General features: G+C 61.3%; 1 protein-coding gene across 3 annotated transcripts; it reads right to left on the bottom strand.

Moving 5' to 3' along the window:
- Positions 1-4,250: 4,250 nt before the first annotated feature.
- CDC42EP4 (CDC42 effector protein 4) lies at positions 4,251-11,516 on the bottom strand. Of its 3 annotated transcripts, none has more exons than XM_042833128.1 (2): positions 11,460-11,516; positions 4,251-6,034 (listed from the first exon to the last, which is right to left on the bottom strand). In XM_042833128.1, the coding sequence occupies exon 2, from the start codon at positions 5,934-5,936 to the stop codon at positions 5,028-5,030; it is 909 nt and encodes a 302-aa protein (XP_042689062.1). In that variant the 5' UTR covers positions 5,937-6,034; positions 11,460-11,516; the 3' UTR covers positions 4,251-5,027. The 3 variants fall into 3 exon arrangements, with proteins under 3 accessions (XP_042689062.1, XP_042689063.1, XP_042689064.1); XM_042833129.1 differs by lacking the exon at positions 11,460-11,516 and adding an exon at positions 10,201-10,765; XM_042833130.1 differs by lacking the exon at positions 11,460-11,516 and having other exon boundaries at positions 4,251-5,594; positions 5,754-6,222.
- Positions 11,517-12,835: the final 1,319 nt, after the last annotated feature.

Below are 12,835 nucleotides of genomic sequence, written 5' to 3'. Positions count from 1 at the left end.
CTCGTGCTGTCCCTCTCTCCCACTCCTCCAAGCTGAGATCATTGTTCCCAAACCTCCCAACCCCAGCATCACTCACCTCAAAGCAGATGCCTGGTTCTGGTGGGTACTGTAGGATGATGGAACCATTGCTGGGGTTCCTGGGCTGCACTGCCAGGGACTGGGTGGTGCTGGTGACTAGCAGCTGGGGCTCTGCAGGTGACACATGTTTGCATCCCCTCTCCCGCCTGGCAGCAGGTCCTAACCATGCCTATCTTCTGAGGACACTCTACTCCCCGGTGGGGACATGTGGCAGTCAGCTTCAGCAGCCCCCAGCTCCTACCAGAACACTGGGGCAGGAGCACAGAGCAAGAACAGTTTGAGATGGGTCAGTGTGGGGACCTCCTGCATCACCTTTGCTGTGATCTGTGCTGTGCATCATCAACCCGGCCTTGAGGCTGCAAAGGGACACAAGGACAAGCAGTTACCCCCCAGGACACAGCAAGCAGCACCCCTTCATGGCACTCACAGCCGTCTAATGCTGTCCCAGGATTCTCATCCCCCAGCCAGCCCTATCTGGCTGCATGCCAAGCTCCCCCCCATTCCACCCCATACTTACTGAATAAATTTGCATTTAGGTCCATCAGGGCGGAAACCCACAAGGTAGCTGGCACACATCACCCTCCGTGTGAGCTTGTACCTGCACGGGGGACCTGCCACACACAGAAGAGCTCCCTGTTAGCAGGGACACAGCACTGAGCCTGGATCTCTGCCAGGCACCAAGTAGCACTTCCACACAGCCCCCAGAGCTCACCCTTCTCTGGCTCCATCACCTTGCAGGATTTGGGGCCAGCAGAAGGGAGCAAACCTCCCATAACCAGCAGGTGGTGAGCACTGTCCCGGTATCTGGGCACTCACCATGCCTGCAGAAGCTTCTGTCATACCAGGGACAGCCCGTGGTGCCAACTGTAGCATCAACATACGGGAAGGGACAGTCCTCACTGCTGCACTCTGTGGGACCAGGGGGAGGGGAAGGGGTGAAGGCTGGGACAACGCTCACCCAAGTCAAACAGCAGAAATATGGGAGAAACAGGTGCCCAGGGGCATGCAGCCTCAGGCAGACACTTGGTGGCATTTCTTCCCGCAGACAGGAGGTGGCATCAGGAGATTGCTTGAGGCCAGACCCGGAGGACACAGGGGGTTTGGGTGGGACAGGCTGCAGGGTCCTCATTCTGCTCTTACCGAGCTTGAAGTGGGAGCAGCACTTGGGGATCACAGTCATGTTGGGCTTGCGTAGGAAGTCACAGCCACTGCACCATAAAAGCAGTGCTTACAGACCACCACCCACCTCAACTCGTCATGTAGGATCACCCCCAGAACGCACCCAGCTCATACAGGCAGTGCCTGAGTACCATATGTTCACTGTGAGGCATTCAGACCCTCTCCTTTGTGCTATTGCACAGCTCTGGTCCATAGGAATGTGGCACTGGGGAGAAAAAATAGGCTCTGAGCAGTCAACTTCTGTGCTCTAAGCCTGCACCTTGCGGGACACACAGACGTGGAGAAGCCCATTATGGTCGTGGTGTGGTGACAGAGCAGAGAGAGGCCCTCCCCAGCTCCCTGATGTCCCCAAGGGACTGCAAAACGGCACTGGTTCCACCCATCCTGAACCCTTCATAGCACTCACCTCTGGTGCAGAGCCCTTGGGTGAAGATCTTACACACAGCCACCCCCAGCTCTGCAGGGAGATCAGGGGAGAAGGAGCTTAACGCACAGCACTGGTGCCAAGACCACCATTCCCCAGAGGGATGAGCCCCCAACTCTTCCCACAGAGCTGCACTGGGTGCATCGTCAAGGGAAGCAACGCCTGAGGCCAGCCTGGCAGAAATACCACAGTAGCTGCAGCAAAGCAGGGAGAACCCCAGCACCTTCTGCAACTCTGCTGCTCTCCAGGGATGCCACAGGACCCTCAACTTACTGTCTTTACCTGGGAAGGGCAGGAGCTGGGCTCCTTACTGCTGCTCCGTGTCAGCCTCTGTATCAAACCTGATCCTCTCCGCACCAGCCACCAGCTCCTCCATCACTCTGTAGTCACTAATCCCCCATAGGGCTCAGAAACCCTCTTCTTCCTGCCCCCAAAGCAAACTCAGCTGAAGCAGAAGCCCAGTGCCCTCCATTTAGGGGGAGAAGCTACCCACATCTGCTCTCAATTTGCAGCTGTGATTGCCTGGTGCCTCAGCCCAGCTGCGGGAAGCTCAGCCCAGGTACCCCAACCCTGGTGATGCCTCCTTGCATCAACATATGTTTCCTCTCTGCCAGTGCTGGGAGAGCAGCTGGCAGTGGCCCTGACCCACAGTGGGGTCTGCAGGAGCTGACTCTCACCCCAGGCTGCACACTCAGCAGGGAGAGCCTGACATCAGAGCTGAACGTGGTCTGCATGCTGTAATTAAATAGCCAGATAGCAAGGGATGGAACCTTTGTTGCGCCTTGTAATGCTTTGAACATTGCTGGTGATGCAGAGCTGCACCATCCCCAGTCCCACTTTGCAGTGCCACATCTCCAGGCTCACAGTGAGGACAGCCAGCTCGTTCCTTGCACCCTATGAGAAGCCCCTTTGGCCTCACTGCCAGGCTGGGGGCTTGTACATGTGTGAGGCTGCAGTAACACGAGTGAGACACAACCCTGGTGTCACAGTGCCTCCCAAGGCCACCCAAGCAGACCCCCGTCCCTCTTCCATCATGTAGTTCCTGCAGCCACGCGCATCCCCATCACGTGCCCGGAGTGACATGGCCTGACACATCACGGATGGAGACCTGCTCCCATTCTGTCACTAGCTATAAATGCAGTGGAGCAGTGCTGCACGCCTGCTGAGTGCTGCCAGCGGGGCTGCAGCCTTGCACTGGGCACCCACCAGCACCCAGTACTTGTCCTGATGGCATCCCATGCTGTGTCACATCCCGCACTGGCCTGACGCTCACTGGCATCACAACGTTGCTCCCCACCAGCCCTAACCCTGCAATGCTGGCCCTGCACTGGGCTGTTGTCCCATCCCGGTGAGCAGAGCTGTGTCCCATTTGCACTCAGTGAGCTGCTGTGCTTTCTGCCCCGTCGGCTCGCAGCAGTGCGGTGCTGCCGAGCAGAGGCTGGAGCCGACAGGTGTCACAGCAATGGGAATGGCTTTGTGACAGAGCCAGGACTGCTCAGCACCTGCCCTGGGGCTCCCCATCCCCAAGTACCCTCCAGAAAGGGGTGCAAGCCCCAGAGACCTTCCCAGCATACTGCTTCATGTCAGGGCAACAGTAAGGGACAGGAGGAGCCTGACGACCTCTCAGGACACAGAGACCAGCACCATCGGTTTAGGGAGGGATGCTCAGAGCCCAGTGCACCAGTCCCAACCCAATGGAGCAGAGTGGGAGCAGGGTAGAGGCATCCCGGTGAGCTCAGAGCAGCCGCTGGCCCGGCTGCCAGCTGCAGCTGCTGTTGTTCTCACATCCTGAACAATAGCCCAATGTCCCACGCCACGGGGCATTGTGTCGGCACAGGACCCCATTGTGTCCCCACCGCAGCTCAGCGCCTGCTCCCACCAGCATCACCCTTCCAACCTCTTGTGCAGGGTGGTGGGCACCCAGCCCAGACCCTCCAAGGGCTGGAAAATAATAAAACGGCCAAATCTTTCCCTCCTGGTCCAGCCCTGCAAAGCCATCTGCTTGAGGATGAGGGAGCATTCCTGGACCGCTCTCCCCATCTTATCCCATCCCATCCCTAGGCAGGGAGCAGCCAAAATCCTGCTGTAGGGTAGGAATACCTGCTGTGCTGGACACGGCCCCACCATCCACTCACCCCAGGGCTCACAGCAGGGCACCCCCAGCCCATGGGAGTGGGGACAGCCAGTCCTGCCTTTCCACCTTCCCCTTCTCCCTGACTGAAGGAAGCATGCTGCAGGAGGAGAGGCCACTTGGCATGGTCACCCCTTGGCATGAGTAGGGCTGGCCGGAAGGGCACAGCCAAGAGCCAGATCCGGCCAGCAGGAGCTCACCCGCTTCCCCCACGGCAGGCAGCCCTGCTCTGATGGGCAGATAGAGCACAGCCACAGGTGCCAACACGCAGCCAGGTTGGCACAGCACCACACTGAGTTAGGGAGAAGCCACAGGGCCTGGGAGGAGGCAACAGCATGGGGTCTGGAAGCAGCACGGAGAAACCCCATCCCCACACTGGACCCGGTGTAGAAGAAGGCAGCCACCCACATCTCACCCCATAGGAACTCAAGCCACTGCTGTCACTAACATTTCCTTTATTCTTCACATTTTTACATACACGGTATAAAACCTTTTCCTTCCACCTGTCTGCACCAGCACAGCCCCACGGCAGCAGCCACCAGCATGCTGGACTGGGGGGTCCCTGGCATTCATTCCCAGGGCACAGACCCACGGTCCTATTGGTGTCCCCAGCACAATTGGTGCCAGGGCCGTATGGAGTGTGTCTCTGCTGGGATGGAGCATCCATCTGATGCGTGAGGAGCAAGTCCCCACTGCAGCACAAAGGCAGCGGCTCTCAGACTGCAGAAAGTCCCTAAGAAACCCAGAGCTGCCAGCTGTCCCAGGGCTCTGAGTTTGAGTCCTTCCTCATGGGAAATGTCCCCTCCGTTAAAAAAAAAAACAAAAGCAAGAGTAAAGAAAGTTAAGTACAAATCGGAGAGCAGTAAAAACCTTATGGTGGAAAAAAATATATATATTACTAGAGGGACTAAAACTTCAAAGCCTCATCTTGTTTGATCCTATAATGCTTTACGTGGGCAGGGGAAAAAAAGAAAAAAAAAGAGCACTAGCATCCAAAGTCCAACAGAAAGAACCAAGATTGAGTCTGTTTCTTGTCCATGGAGGCACTGGAGCTTTCCCAGGGCAGCACTATCCTATCACCATGGGATGGCACCGGCACTCCGGGAGGGAGAGGAGCAAAGTGTTCCTGGTGCTGCCAGCCCCAGCACTGGGTCACCCATCCCTGTGTCCAAGCAATCACAAATGAGAACCAGTCCCCTCAGCTCACTGCCCTCCCTATACCCTGATCTCATCATCATCTTCATCGGCAAAGGAGAACTCCTTGTCTGGGCGCTTCGGAGGGCCCCGCTGGCTCTGTGCCCCCACTGGGAGGGGGCTGCGCTCCCCCGGCCCCGAGGCACAGCTGGATGCTGCACTGCTGTCCCTGGGGCCGCCGGCGCTGCGGGATGGACTCTGGCTCTGCGCAGCCCCTGGAGAACCGGGTACAGCAACATCCCCCTCCTCACGGCTCTCCTCCGCCTCGAGGTCTTCATCCTGCTCCCACTGCTCCTTATCCATGATGCTCAGCACATCGCCGAGCATGGAGGGCCCCAAGTCGATGTGGAAGGACATGATGGACTCAGCGTGTTTCATGCCAGCCCCGCTCTTGGCCACCACAACGGGCAGCTCCGTGATGTCCCCGAAGTCGCGCTCATCCAGACCGGGGCTCAGCGGCCCGGCGGCCGCCCCGTTGAGACGCTGCTGCTCTTCGGGGCTCATCTCCTCCGGCATCTTCTTGACGGGACTGGAGGAGAGGCTCTTGGGCAGCTGCCCCGCGCTCCTGTCCACCTCCTTCTCATTGAGCTGCGGCAAGGAGACGGCATTCTTCACGAAGAGCGCCGAGTCGCGCAGCGAGCCCAGCATGTCCCGCCGGTCACCGCGCGTCACCGACTGCGAGCGCTTGCTGCTGCGGAAGCGGCGGGACAGCAGCCCCGGCTTGGAAGCCCCCGGTTCCTCACCTACCTCCGGCTCGCCGGCCTTGCTGGTGAGGAACGAGGTGTCCCCGAATGCATCCCCGGCCCGGCCCACGTGCATGGTGTGCCGAAAGTCCCCCAGCGGTGCGCTGATCATCTCTGCCGTCAGGTCGGCCCGCGAGCGCCGCTTGGAGTGCGCCGAGTTGGAGACGAGCTGCTTGAGGATGGGCATGGTGCTGGTGGTGGGCAGCACGGCCAGCGGGCACGGCTGCTGCTCACGGCTGCTGCTCCACGCACGGGGTCGCACCCGGCATCACCAGTGGGTCACTGCTAGGGGACAGGAGAGGGACACAGTCAGGCGAAGATGCTATGGGATCATAGAATCATTAAGATTGAAAAGACATCTCAGCCCCCAAGCCACCCTCACTGTGCCCTGTCCCCGAGTGCCACATCTCCATGGTTCTGGAATACCTCCAGGGATGGTGCCCCACCCCCTGGGCTGCTGTGCCAGTGCCCAACCGCTCATCCCGAGAAGAAATTGTTCCTGATATCCAACCTGAACCTCCCCTAAAACAACAGACACAGCCCTGCTGACACCAGCCCTCATACTACCAGGCTGCAAAACACAACACCATGGCCACAGATGAGTATGATCCTGCATCAGCCCCCACACAGAGCATTGCAAGGGGGATGGGGCCTCAGACCCCACCGAGCCACCCAACCCTGCTCTGTCCTCTCGGAAGAGTGGTGTCAGTCCCCATCCACGAAGAAGACAAAGAGTTGGGCATGGAGAAGCAGCAGGAAAGTCCCTGATGGAAATGAGCATGGCACCATGGTCCCCTTGTCCTGTCCCATGGTGATCCCAAGCTGCAGGCTTCCAGATATCCCTTCTCCTCCCTGAACACTCGCACGTTGTTGTTGCTTTGGAGACAGATTCAAGATGGCAAACCTGGGGAACCATCACAGCATCACCACTCCCCACCCCACCCCACCAACTCTTCTCACCCTGCAGCCCCAGAAGGGCAAATCCCCACAGCAGCCAGGTCTGCAGCAGAGCTCCTCGGGTGACACTACCACTCTTTGGGGACACACACACAAAGAGGGACATTGAGGGCACCCACTGCCCCTCCCTGCACAGCCCCAGCCCACTGGAGTGGGGCACAGCAGCACTGAACTTCCAGGAGCTGCACACTGAGAGGATGCCTGGGATTTTATTTTTTTTTAATTGAAAGAAAGCGGGGAGGAGCAGCTGCCAGGAGGAATTGGAAACAGACGGCAGGAAGTGTGCAAGGAGCCCCCGGGAGGCACCACCAGGCTGAGGGGAGCAGAGCAGGGACAGCTCCTGCAGCCTTGTGCACCTGGTAGCATGCGTGGCAGGATGGGGACATGGGGAACACAGGGGACCCCAAAGTCATCCATGCTGTGCCCTGGTGCTGATCCCACGTGTGCCTGTGCCACTCTCACTGCACCCCCATCCCATCCCCCCAGCACAGCCACCTCACCGTCACTGCTGTGACTCAGGGGTTACAGCTCACAGCAGAGATGACCAAGGGCCTCTCCCTTCCTCTTTCTCACAGCCCAGCAGCATTACGGCCTCCTCCATCCTCAGTGCCATCACCGGCCCCATCCAGCCCAGCCCCGGTGGCCACGCAGGAGGGAACAAGGACAGCGACCACATCATTGCATCCCGTGACGTCAGGCAGCCCCAGGTGGTCCCGGGCGAGGAAAAGCCAGAGAGGAAGAACTCACAGCCGCCCTCTTCCTCCAGTCGGGCACCGCGGCGCTGCTGACACGGCCATGCTCACAGGGAAAGGGACAATAACTCTTCCCTGTGTCCCTCAGCCATGCCCAGCTCTGTGGGACCGGCGGGGAGAGATACGGCAGCAAGGTCCCAATAAAACCCAGCCACGTACCCACACACATGCCCCAAACCTGCCCCAAGACACCTGGCTGTCCCTCACCATTCGGCCAAGCTTGTTTCATGTAGGCAGGGCGCACTCTGATCCCACACAGGTGCAAAGTCCCATTTCCCTGCCCCACTCTCACAGCTCCTCCTCAGAGCCAGCGCGCTGCATGGCAGCCCCAGAGCTGAAGGAACACGCTGACCCTGGAGGCTCCAGAGGGGACACAGCAGCAGGGATGAAGCAGCTGCTCTGTTTCCCACCAGCTCTTCCCATGCACTGCAGCCACCCCAAACCCAGAGCTGGGTGGGCTCCTCCCCACACCCCCATGCAGCTTCTCGCAGCCCCCCACTCCCAGCAACAGCTCCTGCATGCGCATGGTGCAGACATTTCCCTCTGCACGCTCTCCTTTCAGGCCAGCATTCCTGCAGCCTTTGGTTTTACATAAAACAAACACTCCCAGCAAGCTCCCCAGCTGGGCCAGGCAACCGTGCTGGCTGATTTAGGCCATCTGGGGACTGTCCCTCCCTTGTATTTAGATTTCAGGGCCAAGTCGAGCATTTGCAAGATACTTTGCAAGCTGCAGTGAAGGGGCCGCTGGGAGTTGGAATGTTACTGGTGCAGCCTCCCCATCCAGCCGCCCTCCATCACCATCAGCCTCCAAACAAGCCATGCTCCCCCCCCACCCCTGAGGCTGCGGCCCAAAAAAACATTTCATAGTGACCCAAATCTCCCTCAGAGCTTTGCCCACAGCCTCCTGTAAAGGCAAATCTGGAGCAGCCACCTATACCAGCCCCATCCCACTGAGGGAATGGGGCACAGAGCCCTCTTCTCCTGCTCTCGCTCAGGGCGAGGAGTAGAGATCCTGTGACATTCATGCTGTGCATGCTTTCACAAAGGAAACCAGGCCAGAGCAGTTCCACAGCTGCCTCTCCTGCTGCCTCTGGGATCACGGCTGTGAAACCCGAGCGGTGCAGCAGGGCTGGCAGTGCTGCCCATTTCTGGGCATAGCGGGTGGCAGCGAGTCCAGGCAGGGCTTTGGGGATGCGGATAGGATAGGACTTGCAAGCAGGGTTTAAGGCAACAGGGAGAAAGCAAAGCAGCAGTTTACAGTCTGCCTCATCCCCACTTCTCAACCCTTAATAATCTTGAACTCGAAACAGCGAGAGCCTTGCATCCCCCATTTCCCCTGAAAATGAGCGCTCAGCCTGGATCCTGCAGACAGCACAGAGGAGAGCCAAATCCCAGCCAGCCCCATGCAGGGCTGGCAGCAGGGACCACTCAACCTGATGCCAGTTTCATCCCCACCTCACCCCGCTCAGCACCAGTCACCCACTGGGGACCACAAGGCAAAAGAACAGGGACGGCACAGGGATGCGTGCGACGGAAACATCGCTCCAGCCACGCTCCCACACACCCCGCCTCCGGCTCACCCCGCTCTCGGGCTGGGAGAGCCATCCCAGCCAGCCCAGCCGGATCCCAACGAGCCGGGCTGCGCACATGCCACAGGCAGCAGCCTGCAGCCCCGAGATCAGAGGATGCTCCCCACCCTGCCGGGCGCTGGGGCAGGGGCAGCACAGGACCGGTCCGTCCCCAGTACAGCTCCGGGGCAGGGAGGACGCGCTCAGCCCCGCTCACGGGGCGCTGCCCCCCGTCCCCCCCACCCCCCCGCCCCGGGCAGCCGTCTCGCACAGCCCTTTGATGTCGGTGCCTGGCAGACGGCTGCCGGAGACGCTTCTCTCTCAGATGACGCCCTGCCACCTCCGGTCCCAGCGCTATCACAGCCCAGTGAGCCCCGCCAGGCCTGGGGAAGCCGGTCCCGTTCGCGTGGGATGAGGAGGCGCCCGGCGAGCGTTGCTCTCCGCTGTGGGTGACAGGTCTGGTCCTGTCTGCTGGCAACGCCGCGGCTCAGTCAGGGGATGAACAGAGGAGGCTTCAGCGGTCGGAGCCCGGGTCCGCGGGACGGCTCAGCTCGGCGCTGGTTGCAGCTATCTGCGCGTAAATCAGAGTTGACCCGGGGAAGCGCCAGCCTGGCGGTGCCAAAAAACGGAGCGGCGTTCTCCCCAGGGAGCGCTGACGCCCAAGAGCTGCATCCAGAGTTCAGCGAGGAGCTATGGGCAGGACACGCCATTACACGCAAGGGAGCAAAACCCTCCTGCTGAGGGGCCAAGAAGCAGCCCGCAGCCACGGAGGGGACGTTTCCGAGGGGAAAGGTTATCTCCTCGCTCCGTCACTCGCAACAACGGGGGCTGGCCAGGCTCTGACAGGATACCGGGGCTAAACGGCCCTCCTGACCTCTTCCAGGCTCCAAATTCCTGCGGTTTCGCTAGGGTGGACGGGAAGTAAACAGCCCGGCTTCCCACGGCTCACCCCGACACCCCACATGCCCAAACCCCACCGGCCGGCTCGGGGCCCCGCGCTGCCTGCACTCAGACAAAACCCAGCGAACAAAGGCAGAGACGGCCGCGGTCAGCACAACGCCGCCGGGCTGCTCACAGCTCACCCCACAGCGTGGCACCGAGAGGGTGGCCGCCCCCCGCTATGGGGGTCTTTTCACCCCACCTCCCGCACCAGCACCCGACTTCACGAACATACCCCGCATTAAACCTCAGCTGGATTTGCTCCACGGTCTCCGAGGGAGCCGCATCCAAAACAGATTTGTTTACTGCGTGTCCCGAGATCGGTGTGCCGCTCCCTGCCCCTCTCCCTACCTCAGTTTCCACCCCCAGACAGCTAACGATCTCAGCTCCCGCGTTAACAGCCTATAGATCGGCACTTGGAAACATCCATACCGACACCGGGGCTGCTGGGGTCAAGCTAGGGCAGCGCAGGCTGCATCCCCGTCCCCACCAGTGGCTTCCACCCCCCCAGCTCGGCTCTGGCAACGCCGTCCCACATCGCAACAGGCTTCTGAGCCCCGTGCTCAAGTTGCAGAGCTGAGAAAGCCCCCGGGATGCCCAGAATGCGTCCCCTGGGAGTGCTGAGCACTACAGGAGTGTAGAATGGGACGGCTGGGAAACCCTGGCCCACCCCCGACTGCAGGAAGCAGAGCTGAAGGGGGATTTCAAGCCGCTCTGTGACTCAGCAGCCGCTTCGCCCCGTCCCAGCGAGCCCAGAGGTGCGGCTGGAGCCGCTCCAAGGATCGGCGTTTCCGAGAAGGGCCGCATGAGCGCAGCGTTCGGGACTTCGACGGGGTGCGCAATCAGAGCCCGGCCCGGGCACCGCGCCGCGGGGCTCCGCGAACCGGTCCGGGGCAGCGCACTCGGGCCGAGCCATGCCAGGACCGGGACAGCCCTGGGGCCGGAGCCCGCAGCTCGCAGCTCGGGCGGGGCGAACCAGTGCCCCAGGCTGGGCAAATAGTGCTCCGGAGGCGCCGCATCCTGTTAACTCCTTCACCCACCCGGCCTGGTGCCGGGACAGGGCTCGGGATAGCCCCAGGACCCCACCCGCAGTGGTGGCGGCTCCGGACCCCCCGGTCCCGCATCCCACCCGCCTGAACCCCCACCGGCTGCATCCCGAACGCTGCTCCCGGTTCGAGGGGGAAGAAGGTGAGGGCCACGGCGCTGCCAGCCCCCACAGCCCGGGTCCTCTCCCGATTACCGAACCCCACCCGCGGGGCTCTCTGCTTACCGAAGCTCTATCCGCACGACGATGCCAGCACCGCACGGCCCGGAGTTTCCCAACGGCCCTCGGAGCGGAGCGGTCCGAGCTCAGCGCCCACCCCGGTGCCGCCGCGCCCCGTCCCTCCCTCGGACAATAGCAAAGCCAAGGCCCGGCCATCCCATCCCCGTGCCGTGTCGTTCCGAGCCGTGCCGGGCTGAGCCGTACCGGCGCGCCGCCCGAACCCCTCGTACCTGCGCGCCCGGGTCCCGCGCCCGACCCATGGCCGTGCCGCCCGGTGCCGAGCCGAGCCGAGCCGAGCCGAGCCGGAGCGAAACCGCACCCCCTCCACTACCGCCGGGCGCGAATGATGTCATCGCCCCGCCCGGGCCAATGGAGCCGCGCAACGTCACGGGGCTGCCCCACTCCCTCCATTCAAACCCGAGTGGGGCGGGGGGGGGGGGGGGGGGGTAAGGCTTGTCCTGGATGCGGCCTTTTTGGGGGTCCCTATTAGGATACCCCAACCTCGGAGAGAGATCCTCTGTGCGGAGTGCGGGGATCCAAGCGTGTGACTCTCCTTCCCCCCACCCCCCCCGTGGGGCAGCCAGGAGCTCGGTTCTCCCCTCTCCAGGCCCAGCAGTGGGCGGGGGCTGCCCGCACCCCCAGCGTAGGAACCCGGGCTGGAGGCTGTAATTAATTAAGGGAATTAAAGCCGAACTGAGCAGCCAGGAGTCAATGGGCTCAGCCCTGGGGGGGCACCGTTGACTACGCTCCGCTCGCAGCCGTGTCACCCCCGCTCGCCCTCTGCTGTCCCCAGCCTGTCCCCATCCAGCCCCGCAGCCGCAGCCTCTCGGCAGCTCCACGCGATGGGTGCGGGGCAGCGGCACCGCGCTGAGGGTTCAGGGCTGCGCAGCCTCCGCCGGAGATTAAGGAAAGACCTTTGTGGGAGAAAAGGGGCGGGAGAGACAAGATTATCCCGAATCTGCCTAATGCGGCGTTTCTTGCATATTCCAAAGCGTCTGGCGCCTCTGTGCATGCAGCCAGACCGGGGAATAAAGGGGTGGTGAGCGGGAGATACGGCTCCAGATGCTGCGGCCGTACGTGCTCGGGAGCTCATTGCTGCAGTAAGTGCCAGGGCACAGAGGTTTCTGGTGTCACCAACGAGAGGAGAACCCCACTTGCAGGGCGGCTCCACTCCCCAAAATGCAGCTGCACGGGTTCAGCAGCACCAACCCAAAGGGATGCATCAGCGCTGGGCACTCTGATGCTTCATCCCAATGCTGCCCATCCGTGGGAATGGGATGAGCCAGAACCATGAACCCGTTGCTCACTGCAGGGCTGGGCAACGCGCAATGCTGTGGGGTTGGCTGAGCACCGAGGCCAAAACAACTGCACTGGTGTGGGTGTTCAGCACTGCTGCTGCTTCCCACAGGCTCCTCCTGGGCTACGCTGCTCCCTCTGTTCACATCACTGCCATTTTCATAGCCGGTTTGGTCAGAAAATTTGATTTTCCCTGCTTTGCATTGGGGAAACTGAGGCAGAACACGAAGCACCGTGCCTGCGCACGGCCTGAAAAAGGCTGCGGAAGGGGAGGCTCCATCCTGGGGCTCTGCCCACATGCACCAAGCCC

This window comes from Centrocercus urophasianus, unplaced genomic scaffold, assembly GCF_019232065.1.
Source record: "Centrocercus urophasianus isolate 14NV4802_14NV808 unplaced genomic scaffold, USGS_Curo_1.0 seq_40, whole genome shotgun sequence".
In the NCBI taxonomy this organism is placed as follows: domain Eukaryota; kingdom Metazoa; phylum Chordata; class Aves; order Galliformes; family Phasianidae; genus Centrocercus; species Centrocercus urophasianus.
The sequence above is the reverse complement of the archived record's forward strand: the minus strand, read 5'-3'. Positions and strand labels throughout refer to the sequence as shown.

What these genes read in the sequence shown, in the direction of transcription:
- CDC42EP4 (XM_042833128.1), bottom strand. Translation starts at nt 5,936, where the DNA reads ATGCCCATCCTCAAGCAGCTCGTCTCCAACTCGGCGCACTCCAAGCGG.